Source organism: Echiichthys vipera (assembly GCF_963691815.1).
Source record: "Echiichthys vipera genome assembly, chromosome: 4".
Taxonomy (NCBI): Eukaryota; Metazoa; Chordata; class Actinopteri; order Perciformes; family Trachinidae; genus Echiichthys; species Echiichthys vipera.
In genome coordinates, this window is record NC_139829.1 from 18,574,236 (window position 1) to 18,596,769 (window position 22,534).

Consider the following 22,534-nt stretch of genomic DNA (forward strand, 5'->3'; position numbering starts at 1 on the left):
ATTTGTCCTGCGCTAGAATCATATGGATGTCCTCATTCAGTTTGGGCCTCCCTGTACCACTGTTTTCCCTTACGGAGCCCCAGAATGTACTGAGTTTTCCTTCAAGGCAGGGATTCCTTAACTCCCCCTGTCCCAGACCCACACTTGAAACAATGTCATCTTCATCTGAGTCTCATGAAATACCACCTGGGCCTTTGTTGTATTTGGTTCAACCTGTATCGCAGTTTAGGATATAATTATGTTTGACAGCACTGACACACCTTTAATAAACCCAGATTTGCTCTGGGGATGTGTCCAGTGTTTCTCCGCTCCTCTGGTTGTATGGTTCTCATCAAGATTGTCATAGAGTGTTTGTCAATCAACTACTGTGAAAAAGAAAGATCAGATTTATGATTTCTATATACTGTATGTGTGGTTGCAGAATTGAAATGTCTAGTATGTCTTTTGAAAACAGGCTGGCCACACTGTATCGTTCATGGAGTCATTGGCGCATGGTCTAAATTGCATAGCATTTAGATTGTATCCAACTCCACTTTTTCTTGTTAGATGGTGCATAATCTAGCCGCAAAGTTAGATGCATTGGGCAAAGGGGTTACACAGATACACCGATGACCTATTTAACTGAGGAGGAGGATGAGGAGGAGGAGGAGTGTTGCCGTGTGTCTCTTGCTATTCAGTTGTGGGACTGCATGCCACAGGGTGTTTGTGCCTGTTTTTTTCCCTGTGACTGTGAGTCTTTCGTAGAGCCTCTATGTGATCTGTTTATATGTACAGTTTTAAGTTCTTGGTCAGTGTTATTTGAAACAAAGCTGTAAAAGTTTAAATTAGATTTCAAAAGACACCTCAGGACTCCAGTCATCAACTTGTTTTACTGCCCTGTGACTCCAGAGACAGTGCAGCCAGTCAGACTCCTATAGACACTGCAATAGAAAACATCCGTCCTCTGACTTTAAAATGTATATATTTGCACGAGTGTAGTGGTACATGAAATTGCTTTTATGATCTTTGTAAAACATTGAAGAAGAATTATTTGCTGTAAAAGTTCCAAGACTGTTGTTCATCTGTTTTAGTACATTATCTTAGTTGGAATTTGGTGTACCACTGCATGTGTGCATGGCAGCATTAATTATTCTTTCTTTGTTGTCGTAAAAAAGTCCATACATTGCATATGATTTTAAAGCTTTTTGTCTCAAATATATATGTTCTCCACCCTTCTTTTAATCGACACCATGTCCAAACTCAGTGAAATATGTATAGCAGCTGTATATTCAAGTTTCTGTGCTACATATTTTATTTTCATACCTGTATTCTCATACTTAATCTATTTTCATCCATAGTTTTATAACCTTCATTTAGTCAAGACTGAGGTGTAGTTGGTCCTTCCTCCTCTTACAGTGGAGGGGTAAGCCTGTGAATGTTCTTATTCGTCCAGGTCATCGTTATCCTCAAAGCAATTTCAGTCAAAAACAACTGGACTGGACTGGACAACCAGTCCAGTTGTTTTTGACTGAAATTGCTTTGAGGAGTGGAGGGGTAAGCATTAAATATAGGGTGCTTCTGTGCTCTGTTGGGGTTTGGATGCAGTCCTGTTGACCTTCAGGCAGTTGGAGACATTGCCTCCTTTCTCCTGTGCTGATGGTGTTAGCCTGTTTCCTCTCATGGTCTGCTTTTAGGAGTCTGTAGGGTACAGGTCCAATGCTGTGTGTTTTTGTTAGTGAAAAGTGAGCTACTATAAAATGTGCTTGTTTGTTGCTATTATATCACAGGAAACACACTGGCTGTGTGACGGACTTTTGTATGCTTTTTCTGTTCAGTTCATTTTTTATTTTAATTGAAAAAAGAACATTCTGTATAAGTCTCTGCTTATATCAATAGTTTTCTACATATTGAAATTTTAAAAAATCACATAAAATGTGTCATTATTTAGGATACACATTAGAGTACCACAATACTCAGCTTAAAACCTACCATATAATAAGAGACATTGAACTGAGGGTCGGGTCAAGTATATATTGAGTACAAACCTTTGTTTAGCATTAGATAAATAGTCGGCAGCTAGCTTGTGTGAGAGCCTCTTTCTTGAGAACCATGGTGGACCCATACCCATACTGGTACCCTCAGGCTTTATGTCTAGCCATATTGATTTATGGCACAGGATAAAGAAGCAAGAACGATACCGTGAAAACCCCTCACTTCTAACACGGGCTATATGATGTGTAGCTTGCCTTGAATGAGAAAACTGATGGAAACACAATTGTTGAAAAATTCAGAAATTCAAGAATGGAATGTTTTTCTTCCGTCTGTGACTGCCATCGCTCAGACATGATTGACTAACGTTTTTGTAGTGAAACTCTCTCGTTTTACCTTATCTTGTTCCTTTGACCTGGTCAGCGTCAAAGCCTTTTTTTAAGGATCTTATGTGATGTCATACTCAGCTGAAAGGCCTGTCGGGGCCTCTGTTGAGATAGTGGTGGGAGGTAGTGGATAACGAATGGGGAGGATCACACACACACACACACACACACACACACACACACACACACGCATACACAGGCGCGTGCACTAACACACACACACACACACACACACGCACGCACACACACACACACACACACAGGGAGCTGACTTACAGTATTTGTGATTCATGGGTGTCTCCTATGGACTGCCCAGTGTGAGGACAGATAAATACAGGCAGACTCAGCTTCCAGGTTTATTTAAAGGCCAGTTCTAGATAAACACACGCATAGGTCTTGAAATAGCTGAGAAATAACACAGTTGTTTTTAAAGTTAATCACACCAGCAAAAGAATGTTACAACAGCTTGTGAAATCAGGAGTAATAGCCTTTATTTGCTCTTTATCATCTTTCTTTCTTTATTCGAGTGTGTACTATATGTACTCATAGCTACATCATACTTAGACTGACTCCCTCTCCCTCTATACCCCGACATCACCACCACCACTACACCAAACACATATACACTGTTGACACTAAAATGCTGAACCACACCTGGCAATAATTCTGCCAGTCACTCTGCTTTTACTTGGTGCCCTGGCATTCTCTCCTGGTCACGTTGATCTGTCTGCTTCAGTTTAAGGTAAAATTACAAAAAAAAGAGAGAAAGAAACCAAACCAAACAAGCGCACTCTTTCCTCTTCTTCCTAATAAGGCACAGAAAAAGAAAAAATAGACTCAGAGAGTGTGCCCTAACTTCAGGAATGACGACTGCATATATTTTAGAGGGCTTTGTTTCAATAATCACTCTCACTTCTGTATACAAGAACAGTGACCTCATTTTTAGGAAAGAGGCAAACGACATGAAAGGCAGGAAGGATTAAGTAAGAAGAGGAGATAATTAAAACACAAAAGAGACTAATGGAAAGGTGTAGAAATGGACTAAAGGAAAACGAGAGGTTGTAAGAAAAACAAACAGTAACAGTTATGGGTAAAGATTTTTACTTAGTTAAAGTTGTACTCCGTAAGATTTTCATCTCCATGTACTTAATTGCCTTTTAAGTTCCTATCCATCAAAGAGTGAGTTAAAACAGTGGTGATTGATCATACAGTATGACCCACCTTTTTGTGGATAATTCCAATATCCATGTATGTGGCGACATTTGCGGGCAGGCGTTGGTCTGTTGGCCCAACTCGTCACTAACATTATGCTGCGTTCACTTGTAATTAAAAATCAGGAGACAGGCTTGTAGTAAATTTAAGTGTGTGTGTGTGTGTGTGTGTGTGTGTGTGTGTGTGTGTGTGTGTGTGTGTTTGTGTGTTTGTGTGTGTGTGTGTGTGTGTGTGTGTGTGTGTGTGTGTGTGTGTGTGTGTGTGTGAAAAAGAGCAAAAAATGTAAAATGTAAAAAACACACGCACGACAAGATAGAGGGTTCTGCCTGCTGTTACACCTTATTGCCAAAGAGGCCGCTAGAAACAGAAAATCTCAATTCTAATGGAGTACAACTTTAAGATTGAGAAAACTAAGTTAAAGTCATGTTTTACATCAACAACCCTGGGGCATAGTTGTGCCTGTACATAAATCACCAAGCATCTAACGTCCCTGATCTACACAGGGAGGGAGGAAGTCCCTCTCCTGTGCCCCATCTCTGAATCATGTCTTTCATACATGAATTTGTTGCTTGATCTCAAGTGTGATTTTATTGCACACATGGATGCACAGACACAAGCCATCATCGCCTATTATAATCTATTCTGTAAGTTTAAAGATAAGAAAGGAAAAAAGAGAAAGAAGAAGCGTAAAGGGTGAATTCGAATCACTTAAAAAAATGACAGATATCAGGATTGATTTATTTAATATTTGACTTTAGTGGGATGAAATTCCCTTTTGTCCTTAGAAGGAATGCAAATATTACCACAAAACATGCAATGGCTGCCAAAAAAAGTCTCAGCAAGACTAGGTCCAGATCGAAGATAAGATTACGGCTCATAAGGAACCAGAAAGATTTGAGGCAAACGGGACCAGCTCTGGTTGAGAAAACTGAGTAATTTATAACTCAGCAGATCTTGTTCAAGTTTTTCACACATAATTTTTGGAAATGTCCAAGGTGCAGTTAATATAAAAATAGACCTAGACACACATGCTGTGTGCTCTGCATTTGCAGGTGCAGATGCTGCAGAGTGCATAAACTGGTCCTTGTAGTCTGTGTTATTGCACTACCCTGGTAACATTTCCTGGGCCACCATGTCATGCCTGAAATCACTGCCACCACACTCTACATAATACATCATTGTTTGTGCATATGTGTATATTTGTGTGGGTGTATGTCAACTGGGCCTTTGTCTGTTCACTACTTTAACGATTCTGTCAACCAAATGGCAAAACACCTCATTAAAGACTTACTTTATGCTGAAAATACAATGATGTATGTAGCTGTTTAAATAAGAAGTAAGACAGACAGGACGCACTATATGTATGCTTGCCTGTAGCGCGTGTGAGTGAGTGTGTGTGTGTGTGTGTGTGTGTGTGTGTGTGTGTGTGGGGGGGGGGGGTGCGTGTTCAGTTTTTCAGGATACATAGGTGAAACACCTCGTTCTTACCATAGCCAGTGGTGTTGGATGGTGAAACTTCAAACTCAGCTGGCTATGCAGGAGTACGCCATGTCCTTAATATCCATGAACCAGAATTCCAAAGACACACATTTTTGAGCATAAAATCACACATTCTTCCCTTCTAAAATAAATTAAGAGATGTAACATAGAGGTATGAGTCAATAAACTTAACAATATGTTTGTATGTATACGTTTGTAGTCTGTTAATTATTCAGTGAATGACATCAAGTATGAGACCATCATGCTGATGACTTGGCTTATTGAGTTCTCTAAATGCTGATCGCTTGCTGTTTCATATAAGTTACATATGGGTACAATATATTATTTAAATAACATATTTTTAAACATGGTGGTGAGTTAACGTGGGGCCCGTGCGTGCCATCCTCAGGTTGTTGCGGGCCCTAATGCAGCTCAATTATCTCTATTTCTGGTAGTTTCGCTATTGATGTGGAGATTGTTTTGTTTGAGTAAACTGTATGAAGGCATTCTGTGATAGAATCACTTCCACTTGTAAAATTAGAGCCCACAGCCGTGAACTGTGTAGCTTGAATGTGTGGGTATTTGTGTTCACGTAGTGTAGAGTGCGTGTCCTGCTTCCACTGGTGTTACTAACAGATCCCAGTCAGTGCCACCTCCACCTGCACATCTTCTGCTGCTTAACTAACATCCTTTTTAGACATATCTCACTCACACACACACACACACACACACACACACATACACACACACACACACGCACACGCACACGCACACGCACACGCACACGCACACGCACACACGCGCACACACGCGCACACGCACACGCACACGCACACGCACACACACACACACACACACACACACACATGCAACAATCTCTCATAGACTCAGCTGGTTGGTTGGTTGCTGGTAAAACTGATGGCATGTCAGGGCACAGCCCTGGAAACATCGGTCAATGATCTCACTTCAGTAAGAATAGACCCGAAGGATTAAACACAAATGCACAACTGAGAACAGAGAACAGCCGCAAGGGCACAAGTCATTTGAGAGGAGATGAAGAGAAGACAGCATCCTCCTTTTTCATGACAGATTAATTTACTGTAATGCATAAATGTGGGAAAAACTGTAAAGACGCTCAAAGCACCAAATACATATGTTATATATGGGGGCACATTAAAACAGACTATGCCATTGAAAAGATTTGGCAAGGAAATCCGAAATTTTATGACAGTTTAGCTCTAGTTGTCTTTTATGATGGATTATACAATAACATTAGATGAGGTGATGAGGTGACTCTCAACAATAAAATGCACTTCAAGACCACACAAAATGTGCTCAAATATTAAAATACAATTATTTCGAATCATACAGTTTACTCAATACTGCAGTGCTGGATTGTATATTTTGTGAGACATCCTGCTGTTTTGTTCATTCCCTGTAAATTGTTAGAGAGAAGATTGTTAGAGAGACTGGAAACAGAACAGAGAAAATGTAACAGCCCATAATGAGCATGCTGTCAATGTTATACTGTATAAAAGCATGTGTATTGACCAAAAATAATGAATTAGGTAAAAAATATTTATGCACATGCAAACTCTGATGACCAATATTCAAAGAGAAGTAGAATAAATATTACCATAAAAGACTTGGAAATATGTTTAAGCTCCACCACTGTAGCCACAGCATGCACTCGGGTGTGGTTGGTTATCAAAGCAAAACCAAAATGGCTGTCAGCACAAAGAATTACTGGGTAAACACAGACTCATCATTACACGAGCAGACCGATCACTCCGTTATATGATATAAAACTTCCATGAATATGGAACAGAATAAAGGAAACAGACACTGACAAATGAAGAGCCTGACAGAGAGAACAGCAACATGTTTTATACCAGCTACTCTTAAACTGCAAATCAATTTAAACTGTTGGTGGAAAAAAAAACACATGTACAGCCCAGCAAATGTTTCCATTTGGTGTGCAGGATGTAGACATGCTTGTCACCATCACACTGTCTGTCTTTATTGCATCCACTTAGTCTCTGACCCTCACACATTTGAGCTATGGAGAAACATTCCTGTGGCAAAGTGTTTGAAACGGTGCCAGGTCCTGTTGTTCCTCTGCTATAAGGGATATCAGTGCCCAACAGAAGCTCCAAATTCTGATGACGTTTTTTTCTTTGCGGAAATTTAAAATGAGAACCAAATTCGTTTACTGCTGTTTTCATGTGTACAGTGTACGACCAATGCAGCATAAACTTTTTTTCTAAGGCTCAGTTGATAGAGTCTCAGGAACATAGAAGGCATATTAATAAAAACAATATGTTGCTTCTTTAAAAGCCTAAAATTACCTTTGAAGATGTAAATCCTCAGAGAAAAGGTTTAAAGGCCTTAAATGAAACTGGTTCTCATTCACTTTCTAGTAGGCCTCTTAACATATGACCCCAACACATTTCCATGTTGGTGTTTCCAGTAATAGCTGCAGTATAATCGCAGCTACAGCACGCAGGGATGGTTGTGACATATTTAAAATACCTACTTGATACATTGGTGTTCTTTCTTCTCTATATGCTTCATACATGTCCATACTATTGGTTTCACAAGTAAAAGCATTGCTCTCCTCAGATCAGCTTTGATGTCAATGAATACTTTGCTGTTGCTCTGACTGGGGGCTTGTTGGACCATTTACAGAATAGGGTGTCCAGGTCAATCTTGGAAGTCATTGGCTATCGGTATGGCGAACATTAAGCTTCTGGGAGAAATGGCAAATATTTTGGGGTTTCCTTGGTAACCAGTGGATATCCAGGTCAAGACTTCCTCTTCTGTGTGCGAGGGCCTTAGTAAATTGAGACGTAAGAATGGAGTTAAAGACGATGTCTCTATAAACCCTATATGCATATGAATCCAAACCAATACATGATAAAAGGCTGTCACACAATAGCCTATGTGTTTCAAATTTAATTTCGACCTATGTCAAAACTTCCTGCAAGCATCTAGAGCCCGCTCAAATGCGGTCAAAACTACTCAAACTGCAATCATATGCAGATATCTGTTCATAGAGATTATGTCCAGGGAAACCCACAACCTGGCGGGCCAATGCCATGCAAGAGGTTACATTTTGCTCGAGAATTATACTGTATGTTGGATCCAAAGGTTCATGAGAGTTGTTGTGTGACTATTCAAAACAGGAGTTAGACTGCTAGAATATTTTTATGGCATGATGTCATTCTTGCTTCTGTTGTTAAACATAATGGCAGACACTGTTGGAAAACTACTGAGAAACAAGAGCCAGGGAGGAAAAGGCCAAGCGTAAGAGTAGCTGTCTCTGTATACTGATGTGTTTCCAGCTACTACAAGGCTGTCAGTTCAAATTTACAGAGGGGAAGGACATGAACGTCCCTCTGGAAGTTTCTAGAAGGGCTGCTCTGTAAAGAATGCGGGGCTGCTGAGATCCACACGTCCTTGGTTACTGCACAGCTTACTTAACCTTAAATTTACATTAACTCATGTGTTTTCCCCTTTATATCATGCTGAATGACGTTGTCATGCACTGCCGCAACCATTTGAGTTATGTTCATTTGTTCCATGTGTGTAACGGTTTACTACAGTTTATCCTCTAAACTTAACATTAATTTGGACATAGCTATACATAACTGCTGTAAACAATTGCTGTACCTAATTTTGCATCAATAAAGTACTGCTCTTTTATATCAGTATCATCCTAAACCAGAGGGGCCAACTAAAAACACTTTAAACAGATGAAAAATTATCTGTATTAGGATGAAGTGCTAAACTGATATCACCTCTGAGTCAGTTTAACAGTGTGGGTAATTACAGGCATGTTCCTCAGATGACCTTTTGGTGAGCTCATGGCATCAAGAATATCAAAGACCAAGAGTATCAGATTGATACAAGCCTTTATAGACTAAAAAAAGCTGCCTTCAAAAGCACACGTACATTAAAAGAGGCCACAATTTTTCAGCCCTAGCAACTCAAGTTTCCTCTTCTTGTTGGTTTGCATTTTAAGAGCTCAGGTTTAGTCATAATTCACCATAACCACAGTTTCTTTTAACCTCAGTAAGATCTGAATATTTTACAGTATGGCCTTAGCAGATTTGAAAGGCTCTATAAATATCAGCAAGACAACTTCTGAAATGCTAGTGCTATTTTACCCACATGGTGTTAGCTAACAATTATTTAAATCTATTATAGGGATACATTTTTTGATATCAAAAACAGACATGTTTCAAAGGAAATGTTTAAATGAAAAAGAACTGTGCAATCATTACTCACGTACTTTCTCCTTTCCCTTCTTCCTCCCTCTCTCCAGGGCCTCCAGTGGGCCTAAACCTCCTCCTGTGGCACCAAAGGTACTGTAACACAGCATGTCAATACAATAACATAAATGCATATACACTTGAGTGCACAGCATGTTTAGCTGAAGTCTCTATTATTTTTTTCAGCCCAGCAAATGTCTTGTCAAATGAATATTGGCTGAAATTGTCAGTATATCCTGATAGCCCTCAGACAAACAGTAAAAAAAAAAATGTTTTAGCTCTGCATCGAGCTGCTGCTCCCTGTCTGCCCCCTATAGTGGCCATTTCAGCAGATATGAAAAAAAAACATATTTTTCGATTTGATAGATACATTTTAAAATATTATAGTTTTATTGTATACTTTCTATAGTTTAATTTTAAAAAAGTCTTGAATGCAGAATCCTTTTGCCTTGTAGATCTAAGGTCTTTGTTCATTAAACAAAAGGCAAAAAGAAACTTGAAAGGTTATTGAATCAATGCTTCATTGTGATAAAAGAGAGAGAAAAAAAGGAATTCACCCGGGGTACAAAGGGCTTTGAATACTTTTCTTTAGTTACTACACCCTTCTGAAACGATGCCATACAGTACATACTTTTTTTGCTGCATGAAAACCACCTTTGTCTTCATTTATGTAATTGTTTTTTCTAATATTTCTACATTTATTTTCTGTAAGTGACATAACTATACTGATGCTTCTCAGAACACATTTACAGGGACTAAAGTAATTGATTTTTTCCAAGCTATTCTTAAATTGATTCAAACTTTGTTTTATGGACAGATCATAGGCCTTATACAGCATAAAGCCAAAGTGACAAACGCAAACAATACTGTATAACCTGAAAGGCATCAGTATAATGTGTGCTGTGTTGTGATTTGTTTTTCGTCTTCATTTGCATGCTCCTCTCTCATGCCGATAGGACAACAGATCAGACATCATAAAACCAGTGGCCCTTACCCATCCACCTTCACCACCCCATCCCCACCTTTACTCCTCCAACACCTCCACCGCCCACTACAACAAGGCCCCCAGACCTTACGGGGGCTGCGGGACAGAGAGTGAATACCCTTCTCCACAGTCCCCTTTCGCTCCCTTTATCCCATCCCCATCCTCTGCCTTCACTCCTGCCTCCTCTCACACCAGTTCCCCTCCTCCTCCTCCTCCTCCTCCACCTCCTGTCTCTTACCCATCATCTTCCTCCTCCTCCCCCCCTGTCCTCGTTGCACCCCAGCCATCAGTGTATAACACACCATTCAACCTCTACTCCACTGAGAACGCATGTGAGGTGGCCATGGGGCAGAGGCGCGGCCTATTGGAGAGTCAAGGCGGAGCCTTGCCTTTGCAGTTCAATGGGTGAGTGGAGTTCTCTCCAGCCAATCAAACAAATTAATTCATACTTTGTGTTTTATTTTCCTCCAACTTTCTCCGTCTTGGTTCGGTTCAAGCTCTGAAATGGGAGATTCGGACACTGCACACTGTATTGAGATCCCCGGTTTGAGTTAGCAAGACAACTCTTATCGAGATGCCTCTCTTTGTGAACGTTGTTTAATGTTGACAAGGGACAGTCACAACTTGGTAATGTACTGCTGGTTTGGTTGCCATTTAACATATTTTTCTGTACTGTCATGTTGGAGAACTTAAGCCTGGAAAACTGATATGTAGGCAAACTAAAGTAGGTTAATGTACCATTTGCTTACTGTAGTACTTACTTCACTAAAGAACGACGTCATTAGTGAAAATCAGTCTGCTGAAATATCTTCCATTGGAGAAAATCCACTTCTGTAATGAAAGATATTTAATAGCTGAGTTCTTGTGATGTAAAATTGGAGAATTTATTGAGCTTTAAGCTGTCCTGTTAAAATAATGGAACATATTAAAACTTAACCGTTTTTATGTTTTCCAAGTTTAAATTTTGACACAGTTTACATTAAAGCTATACTTGGTAACTTTTCATATTTTCCGGACAACACAATGAGACAGACGATCTGTGAAAAAGTCAATGACACTCTACCTCTTTCAATGTGCACCTAATGTCATCTCCTAGATCCACTGCACCAGACCATCAAGCAATCAGAGCTGAGGAGTCTCTGACACAGTGTCACTGACTCACTCTGCTTTATAATTAAAAAAGACATGGTAATCTCACTTTTTACTATATGGGATCTTTACGTTTTATAAAATAAAATAAAGTTGTGTATGGACAATATAAAATAGTCCTGTCATGACGGTTGTGTAGATAGGTTTACTCATGCTGTTAACATTCAGTATAAACCTATTGTCATCGAACAAATCAAAAACATGTCTTTGCTTCTCTTAGTAGACCTCTTCTATTATATTTTGTGTTAGGTCAGGTGTATGATAAGATCACACCACATTTTATTAGTGACTACTGGCACCTGAAAATAATACAACTACTTGTATTAGATAATAACTACTTTCTACTAGCTCAGCGCCTCTCTTTACACAATTCCCGCCATCATCTCCCCCTTGTCTGTTTCTGTCTCCAACTGTCCCCTCTCCAGAGGCATAGTGAGTATAACTATGCTGTGAAGCTACTAAGCTGTGTATATATAGCTTGCATAGGTAACTGGAGCTGTGTGACATTTTCTTTGCTCCTGTAGCAAATCAGTCCACCATTAAAGGTTTCAGCCTTGAATACGTTATGATACATTACATTACGATACGAACTGTAAGCTGTCCCTTTACAGACTAACATACCTTCATCAAAACAGCAGACACCGGTGATCTGCACAATATGATCTTACACCATGCAGCCGTGCACATTCGCACAAGCTTCCTTTCACTTGGGTACATAGCCTTCCTCAATTAACCCAGATGTCATGTAATAGCATCACATACTTCATTAAAGCAAGCTCTAGACCTGTCTTTAGTAATTTTATGGCTGTGACTTGCTTTCTTTATGTTAACATTTCCATCTCAATGTTCTTTTCACCTTTTTAAATTGGGTATATAGCCAAGAATGGACTGTTTAACAACTACAGTTCATTTGGTCATTCACAGTAGAGGTCTATATTCAGTTTCATACAGTTAGCTTCTTTTATCTATCACTGAGGTAACAACATGAGACAGCATGTGTCTGTCCTTGCATCGTGCTTGCCTGTTTGCATGCTTCAAATGAGCTGTGGGTTCGTTTCAGAAGGGATATTTAAATGACAGCTTTCCATTTTTTACTGTAAAATGGCAACAATTTGGACATGTCGGTGTTCTCTGTCTTTCTCTCTTCCTTTCAACCCTTGTTTTTCTGCTTTGCAGACTGCGGCAGCTGCTCAAGTCACAAAGTTAGTCTCTGAAGCATGCCAAGTTATGAGTGTTTGACTGCCTGCCTTCCTTTTTACTCGTCTACCTCTCTCTGGACCTGTGTGTCTACTTTATCATTTTAGTTGCATGCACCTGCCTCTGATTTTACTGCAGAGCATGATAAATGACAGCTATCTTTTCTACAGTAGTTCAGTTAGCTTATTATCATGATTAAAATACACAAGAACTACAGCACACATGCATTCAGCTAATTAAAGTTGAAGCTTTTGTGTGTGTGATACAATATGCTGAGTCTACAGTATATTTTGACTGTAAATCACAAATATTGTGATTGACAGAGCAGCGCACACACACAGACTATATATATAGACACCTCCAGTACAACTGGCCAGGCTCACATAGAGCCGTCAAAACTCCCACACTCACATAGCTGCTGCTGTGACAAGAATGTGTTGAGAGACACTCATAAATCAGTCTATTCAATGTGCGTGTGTGTGTGTGTGTGTGTGTGTGTGTGTGTGTGTGTGTGTGTGTGTGTGTGTGTGTGTGTGTGTGTGTGTTTGTCCTAAGAGTTGATTTATTGAAAATAGCAATGGCTTTGTCAGCAAGAAACATTGTGGAGTCACATACATTTACTGTTCATGCGCTCACAAAATACAAACCCCACATTTTAGATTATGATTATGCTGCACACCTGTGTTTTTGGTTACCATTTGAATGGTGAATGACCATACTTTTATAGAAATCTAGAGAATCCAGCAGCATCACCATGTGGTTGAAAAATAAAACTGACTTTTACTTAGATGTGATCAAATGTCTCCAAGGATATTTTGGCTCTGTGTTTTGCATGCATTGGGAATAGTGTTTTTTTTATTTTTTTATCTTTCCTCTATTAATAGTCTGCTGCCTGCTTATTAACATTTCCTCTGATTATTTCTTAAGTGATTATTCATACTTGTATCTCCTCTTCTTCTACTTCACTTCCCCTTTAGTGGACCTCAAAGTATTTTGAAGTAAGACTTTTGTCAGATTGTCTCTTTATGACTGTTATGTATGTTGCTATTTTATTTTCCTCTGCCTGTATTCAGTTTATGTATTTTTTTTCTTCTGTCCTGCATTTCTCTGTCAAGAAAGCCCCAGCCACCAAGGTATCAGATTGGTTCAGACATAGACACCAAATACATTTAACAAATTGCGGTTTGATTTTTCGGATCGGTGACTTTGTTTGCATTTTCATGTAATCTGCACTCTAAACAGTTTAATACCATTACTCTAACTGAATTACTGTGAGTGTTAAATAATGTGTTCTAAATAGATTATATTCTTGTTTGATTTATAATCTCCTAAAACAACTAAACACGGCTTTGTCTCACAGCACACTCAGATTTACTTACTTACAATATAGGTTTAGGAGTGTAAAAGGTTTTATTGAATCCTGCAATATTAAAAGTTGTACCTCCAAGGAAAAGATATCAGTCTCCATCTCTATTACTTTAATCAATTATACTAGAGGGAGGATGCAAAATCAAAAGTATATTTGCTGATGTCATCCGTCCTGTTCTAACCTCTCATTCCAGAGTTCCCAGGAAACACATTGTGGACACAGACATCCATTTTTACCATGTGCCCACTCATGCTGATGCCAGCAGGAAGCGCATAACGGAGGACACAGAGGACTGGCGCCCACGCTCCGGCACCACCCAGTCCAGATCTTTCAGGATTCTGGCTCAAATCACTGGTACTGAACGTGGTACGTTACTGACTGAAGTGCAAACCGTGACGATGTTTCTGTTTAGTCATAAACACCTCTGAGCACAGGGCAACCTCCAAACAAACATAGTAAAACCATGATGCCTACTGTCTACCGTATCATTTATTTTTACAGGAATTATGATATAAAGATCACAATATTTTTCTTTAATGGGCTTTCTATAATTTTCCCTGTAGCTCAAGAGGAAGCTGACGCAGCCAAGAATACAAAGTAAGTGCAATGAAACTGGTGAATGCAGTTTTACTAGCCCCTGTTTGTATGAATAAGTACATTGTGTGGAGTAACGATACATTTTATACTGCTATTTGATTTTACCCACTCAATCGGGTGCCTCTAACATATAGAGGCTACATTAACGTACATGAAGCAACAGAAAATCTGACTACAGATCTCTGTGGCACTTCTGGCAATTGTATTGATGCCGTGTGGCCTCTTCCTGTCTAGACAGCAGAGAAAGGATCACATTTGAGCTATTAAGTAAAAAGCCAGACCTCTGTGCACCGTACAGTCCATCCATTATTGGTAGCTCCAAAAGATCAGGAAGCAGTTTTAATTAAATTCCCCTCAGACATTGCTGAAAGTTGATTTGAAACACTATCATGTCATTTGCCGAAAGTGTTTTCACCTGCGCTCACCAATGAAAGTGTAGCTTTGGGTCATGGTTTGTGTGCTCCTACTGGTTGTTTTGTGCATTTGGTTGTGACAGCCTTGCAGAGCTGCATGTTGTTATAACCTGTGATTGTGTTGTTGACGATTGTGGCTGGAGTGTTGGCGTTGTTCTCAGTGTGATATGATCCATGGGCTGTCCATTGCTCTTGTTGGTTTGTGGCGATATGTGTGATCATCGTGTGTCTGTGATCACTTGTGTAAACATGCAGACATTCCTGCTGTCTGTGTTGTGTGGCTTCATGGTTGAGTTAATTCATCATTTCAGTCCGTACTGGCCATGATCCATGGGCTGCATTTTGACCTGATCGTGCAAGAGTTGTGCGGATATTCCTCACAGTTTACTTTCTTTCTCTATCTGTATTGATTTCTGTCATTTTCAATTCTAATGATAGCAGCAAAACTGGACATATCCACCCCATCAGAATGTCATCCTTGTGTATCATCAGCTTCTTGTTTGTGGCAACTTTGCTTACTGTATCATCTGGCTTTTCTCACAGCATGGCTTTCAGTATATCCCATTGCAGACTGCAGGGCAACACCTCTACTTTTCCTAAATCCTTATTTTCTCTCTTATTTGTTGTGTTTTCCTCTTCTTTTCTATCTCTTCCTGTGAGTGCAGAGTGAACAAGACAGCCACTCGGTTGGTAATTGGTCCTAAGTACAACGAGCTGAGAGACTGGCACCATGGAGTGTCTGCTCGCACCCTCAATGTCCAGTAGACTGTATTTGTATGAGTGTGTGTGTGTGTGTGTGTGTGTGTGTGTGTGTGTGTGTGTGTGTGTGTGTGTGTGTGTGTGTGTGTGTGTGTGTGTGTGCGCCTGTGTAAGTGTGTGTGTGTGTGTGTGTGTGTGTGTGTGTCTGTGATTGTCTACCTGCGTATGTGCACTATATCATTTTATCTTCTGTAGGTGGTTGTTCATGAATTTGATTGTTGGAGGAATAAAAGATGGTGGTGTGGTGGAAATAAAAGGTTATAAAGTAAAGAATACTGGAGTGTGTGTGTGTGTGTGTGTGTGTGTGTGTGTGTGTGTGTGTGTGTGTGTGTGTGTGTGTGTGTGTGTGTGTGTGTGTGTGTGTGTGTGTGTGTGTGTGTGTGTGGGTGGGCTGTCCTTAACTGTTACATTATGTGTCTGCAATGCGCTAGCCTCATTTTGGGCCTTTAATTAAGTGTTGCTTACATGCTCGGTCACTCCACTGACTCTAACCCTAAAGGTATACTCACTTTTATTAGTGTGGTCACCTCATTATATTGAACTTGGTTAAAGCATTTGTATGCTTCTTTGTGTGTACATGGTAGTGATTTCATGAAAAAGGGGATATCTGCATTTATGCTAATAAGGACTTAAACATTTATTTGGAAGGTTAGGATGAGTTGAGCCAACAAATGTGTTACTAGCAGAATTTTATATGGTTTCGTGTGGCATGATTTTCCACAGTTACAAATATGGAAGTCAAGTAATCCAGTGTTTATATTAGTCTGAAAAAATACAAACATGCAGCTGTCCTTCGGCATCTCTGCCCTCCTCAGACTTCAAGACTACATATAGTCTTCACTACAGTAGATATACTGACTTTACATACTGCATATAGTATGTGCTGGCTGTGATAGAGACAGTACACAAGACCAGTTCCCAGAGTAATGAGAGAAGACGAGCAGCTGAGGTGGTCTGCTGAGAGTCGCACAGATAACATTATGAATCATTCAGTCAGTGTTCATTCTTAAACATACTGTAGAACAACATGGTGATGTACAGAAATCACAGAAGTGTGTGAATAGACAAACCATGCAGTCTATTCAGGAAGTCTGCATAAAGCAAATAAGAAGGAAACATCAAAAATAATTGATACAACTGTTAGTCCATCATTGACTTCTGTACCGAGGTGTGTTGTTTGAAGAAAGGAGTCTATTTATGAGATAATTGAAAATAGCAAATTTGCCCTTGTTCTGTGTGAGATTGCTCCCAGGCATATGTATATGTTCCTTTATGTTATTTGGAGTGTTGTATAATTCCATGTTGTGGAAGACTCTTTAAACCTATTTTAAATCTTAATTATGTTGGTTCTGCTAGCATTGGAACTCTTTTATAAAAACAGTGCCTTGAAATATGGCGAAATTTGATAAATGGAAAGATAGATTTCAACTTGGGAGTATGTACAGCACAGTATATATAAACCAACAGCTCATATGCTGCACAGCTGGGATGTAACTAGACCGTCCAGATGGGTGCTGTAAGACATTTGTATGGTACAGTATAAGGTATATGCAAGTCAGGAAGGCTATGTTCATTGAGCAGGTTGTTCAGCTTTGATGGTGTGCAAAGTGACTGTATAAATGCAATAAATGCTAGTAATGCAAAGGTATTATTTTGAGACCCTGTAAAATATTTCTCCAGTGCCTTTACAATATTACTTCATCCCTATGTTTACTTACTGGAGATTTAATAATAGTTTCTTCTTTGTAGATTGCAGTGGTGTTGAAATAGGAAAACAGCTGAACTTCTAGTGACGGAAATATTTGATGTGTTTTGAGTTTGAAAAAAAAAAAACTATTACTCTATATTGCAGCTAATAAAGTGATTACGTTTTTTTCTTGTTTTCTTTTCTCTCTGTGTCTTGTGTCTGGTGTCCCTTTCCTTCTCCATTACTTCCTTAGTTCCTTCACTCTTTTATCTTCCAGTTGTCTCACTGAATCTGAGACAACCGGTGGAGAGGTCAGGTATAAATCAACATCTCAACTTGTGTCACTTTTTTTCACCTTTTAACCTGTCATGTTAAATTGTCCCGGAGCACAGTGGTCACTTTTAAACAAAATGTCAGTCGCATAAATATTTTTGATTTGATCACAGGATCTAACTAACCGCATACAGTCCATGATTTACAAAAGTGTTAAAAACTGAAGGTTAATACACTGGGATTTTGCAAGCTATAACATTGAAGTGCAATTACTGAACTTTTGCACATCTGCACTATAACAATCTTCACTTTCAATCTAAATGATATATTTGAAACGCACCAAGCACTATCATACTCTGCTATCTGTTATCTGTCAGTGATATATCTTCAACACATCAGTCCTCTGACCAAGTAAGGGTTTCACTCTCAGCCTTCAGTGGACTGAACGATGCAGGAGCCACACCCACATCTGATCACATTGACCAGCCACAGGCGCCAGCTTCAACTTCCAATCATCAACGACCAGCGGAGAGCACTACAATCCCCAACTATGTCCTCATCCCCACACCTGGCAGCCTCTTAACTCAACATCAAGACAACAATCTATCACCTGTAACACACATTCACTTCCCAGTGACATGTTCAAGTTCTGTTGACATGTTTTATCAAATACACCCAACCCATTTGTCTAACGTGAACTATCCATTAGCTCCAGTGATGGTACCTTTAACATACACTGGTTCAGCTCCAAGCCAATTAACAGCATGTCACGCTGAAAGGCCAAATGACAGTTTTCTTGATTCAGTGTTTATGCCAGTAAACATTTCACATTTTCTTGGACCGAGTCCTGTTTGTAGCTACACTCCACCATCCTATTTACCTGTTTCTGGTGTATTACCTGCTCAAGGACTATGCTTGGCACAAGGTAGCGACTCCTCATTGGTTCAAAACCAAGCACCACAGGCTTCTTCTGATCCTGTCCCTGTCCATAGACCAGCTGCTTCAGACATTGCAGTTACAGAGCCACCAAGCATTCGACTGCCCACGGCGGAAAGGTACATTGAGCTTGTTTTATGAAAGCTCATATTGCCCTAAAATGCATAGTAGGTCCCTAAAAAGGCTTTGACTCTAAGCATTTGTGTTACTTTTTGGTCTAGCAGTTCCTTGGTGACACCACTAGAGGACAGCACAAACTCAAATAAGTTTGAGTCCAGTGGCTCCAGTTTGACTGATCATGATGGTGATGACCATAAATCATACAGACAAGCTACCAAGTCTCTGAAGGCTGCACAAACTCAGTTTGACCTTTCTCCTCAACACAGGTGCTGCACAACAATTCTAATACTTGATGCACATGAAGGTGACAAGTCATTTGATTTTTTCAAATATCTATCAAATCTGTGATGTCTGTCCCCTCAGTGCCCAAGTCAAAGTCAGTCATCTATCTCATACATCAGCGAGTCATCATGTGCTTTCTACCAAACCAGTCAGGTACAGTGTTATAAGGATGTTAACTTAAATGTTGCAGGAACCAGTAATTAGTTCACTATTAATATGAGCAATGTCAATCCGTCACACTAACTGAAACATTGTACATTTATCAGTATATTCTGTGGAGACACTTATACACTTGTACACTTTGATTCGTAAACAGGAGAGAGCTCCTGTCAAGTCCTCTGGACTTCCTGCCCAGAGCAGCCCCCTGCCCCCCTACACTCACGCCCAGTGCCCCCAAACAACTCACACGAAACACACACACTGAGCACCGTAGTCCAGTGCAGGCGAGGTAAACAGAAAGAGAGTGTGTGTGTGTGTGTGTGTGTGTGTGTGTGTGTGTGTGTGTGTGTGTGTGTGTTTGCATGTTTCACCATGAAAGTATCTTCCCTACCAAAGACCTTCTTGCAATTGACGTCCCTTTCACCCCTGCCTCCTCTCTTCCTCAATGTGAAGAACTTATCAGAGTCCTTGGCCTCCTTGCTTATTGGACGCCCTGCTCATCACCCCAATCACTCAAGCTCCGCCACTAAACTTGAGAAGGAAGAAAAAGCGTCACAGCGTCAGTGAGCTGCACCTGCCAAAGAACAAGAGGTAGTGGGGGCAGACCTGGACAAAACTAGCTTTTAGTGTATAACAGAAAATGGTTTAGACCATGGATGGATTACTGAACGAGTCTTTTGGGCACAGTGCCAGCCACCCCCCCACCACCACCACCACCACCTGCAGAATGTCACTTGAAGAGTTTCATACTGACATGAAGAGATGCAAATGACCACTAAGAAACCTAAAATATATACAAAAAACTACAACAAACAACTACCAACAATCCCCAAAAAGACACAAAATGACTACAAAGACAAACAAAATTATCTCAAAGAGAAAAAAGATATACCACATAGACAATAAAAAGATGCAGAATGACTGAGACACAAAATGACTACAAAGGGACACAAAATAACTATGAATAGACACAAAACCACAGAGAGATGCATAACAACTACAAAGAGATGCAAAAAACAGGCAAAATCATCACAGAGTCACTATCTTTGTCATGTAAAGGATAATTTCAGTGCCCAGGGGCCTATAGTCGCTAATGGTCTTGACTCTTTGAGAATTGTTGTATGACAGTTCAAAAGGATTAAAAACAAGTCAATTTAATCAGCATTCTTCAAATTGTTTTAGTTTTTAGTTCAACATTTTTCCTATGCAGTTGTGTCCAGGTCTGAGTCCAGCAAAGAGTGACAATAATATATTAATCATCTACTTCACAAATCTATGTGATTTGAGATGTGTTGCATGAAGCTTTACAACAGTAGCACTCTAACTAATCCCAACAAGGAAGGCTAATTTAGGATAGAAAATGTTGACTGATACAATTAATATATTGTAAGACGTATAACTATTTTTAACATAAACATAAACAGCTCTTAAGTTTGCTGAACATGCCATTCATTACAGTGAAAAGCCTTGTTTGGTCAGAGCATGCCAGTACCAAAAGACATGGTCCATATGTCTCTGTGGAGACAACTCATACCAACTCTGACATTCTGTGGTCACAGTGAAACAACTTGGCACCATCTCACAGAGATCAGTCATTGGCTAGTGAACACAACTGAACACTTTTAAACCGTGAAGTATGAAAAATGTGTGTGTGCGTGTGTGTGTGTGTGTGTGTGTATGTGTGTGTGTGTGTGTGTGTGTGTGTGTGTGTGTGTGTGTCTGTGTGTGTGTGTGTGTGTGTGTGTGTGTGTGTGTGTGTGTGTGTGTGTGTGTGTGTGTGTGTGTGTGTGTGTGTGTGTGTGTGTGTGAGAGAGTTTGAGTGGGTGGATGTCTTTGTTATTGTGTGTGCGTGTGCTAATGCATACACATGGATGGTGCTTGTGAGGATTGAATTTGATCCAAAGGAATATCACAGTGCTGAATTATAGACCATCTGTTGAGTGGTGGAGAGAGCTGCTGGACAGCAGTCAGCTATGTTAATGGACCATTTGTTCAATGTTCAAACCAAACCAATACATTTATGAGATGCATAATACAAGTTCTTGTCGTAGCTACACTACACATGGGGTTAGTTAACATATGTAAACAGTTCGGGGACTAAAGTGTACCCTTCTTTCCTCATTATTGCTTAATACCAGCAAACAAGACGCCTCATTATTAGGTGGCATGCAGTGCTGAAAATAGACTTCAGATAAGATAAACATAGGAACAACAACAACAGAGATGCAAAGCAAGGTCACTGATGTATAGTAGTGATATATGACTCAAATCAAGGTTGCGCTTTATTATTGTAAAAAAGTGTAGAATACAGAGACAGAACAAGAAATAGAGAGATAGATAAAAAGAATATACATGTATTCCTCATTCCCTCCCTCCCTCCTCCCATCCCTCTTTAATTATCCCTTTAGTTAACAAGGTTCATATGTGGCCCAGTACGTCCAGATGGTCAGCACTCTAACCAGCTACTATTGAATCAAAACAGCAAGGCCTCCATTAATCAACCAATCACAGTCTTGCAGAATACAATTGAGTTCCCATATAATTGGCCTGATTGGTGGAGAATATTAACGAGCTGTGCTGTAATTGGCTCTAATGAATGAAGGACTGGGGAGCATCTTATTTCCTGCTCCACTTGTCACCTGTTGTTAGCCAGTTACCATAGCTAATGTGAATAAATGTTGTAAGCTTGTTCGCCTAAATAATTTGAATAGATGGCACTATAGCCTTTGATAAGCCTAACTTTGATAGCCTTGATAAGTTAACACCAGATGACCCTGTTTCAATACAGGGAAAATACTAAAGTAAAACTGTGAGTTTAGTTTGGTGAACTAGCAAGAAAGCTTACTGATTCAGTTTTTAAATTTAGCTACGTTATCTTCATGGTTTCTTGTACACTGGAAATGTTATGAATATAACAGAACTAGAGCAAATGAAAGTACAACGAATAAAGTACATTATTATACCATTATAAATTATCAAATTGCAGGTAGTTGGTCCTGTCTGCCTATTGTCTATACTCTCTCTCTCGCTATAAATCTAGGAAGTTGGTGTATCCACTGGCTCCTCCTGTCAGACACATGGTGTACAAAATGATAAGCAGATCATGAGAATGAAGAAAGATATTCTACAGTATGACAGTCTCTTTCCTATAGAGAGTACTTAGATCAGGACTGTATCAGCTAAAGGCCGATTAGCTGGAATCAATGCTAATACAAAAGTCCACAGGGTGCATTTATCACAATCTTTGTCACTGCACTATAGCGTGTGTGCTCATTGTTTAACAGTGTGT

The 22,534-nt window shown here is 39.8% G+C and overlaps 1 protein-coding gene across 1 annotated transcript in view; it reads left to right on the plus strand.

Moving 5' to 3' along the window:
• pdlim5a (PDZ and LIM domain 5a) overlaps positions 1-22,534 on the plus strand; it is a 60,233-nt gene that overhangs the window by 24,328 nt on the left and 13,371 nt on the right. Inside the window, exons 4-9 of the mRNA XM_083912349.1 lie at positions 9,373-9,412; positions 10,276-10,709; positions 13,628-13,648; positions 13,766-13,783; positions 14,213-14,385; positions 14,583-14,616. Of these exons, the coding sequence (XP_083768475.1) occupies positions 9,373-9,412; positions 10,276-10,709; positions 13,628-13,648; positions 13,766-13,783; positions 14,213-14,385; positions 14,583-14,616 (720 nt within the window). The remainder of the gene's footprint in view (positions 1-9,372; positions 9,413-10,275; positions 10,710-13,627; positions 13,649-13,765; positions 13,784-14,212; positions 14,386-14,582; positions 14,617-22,534) is intronic.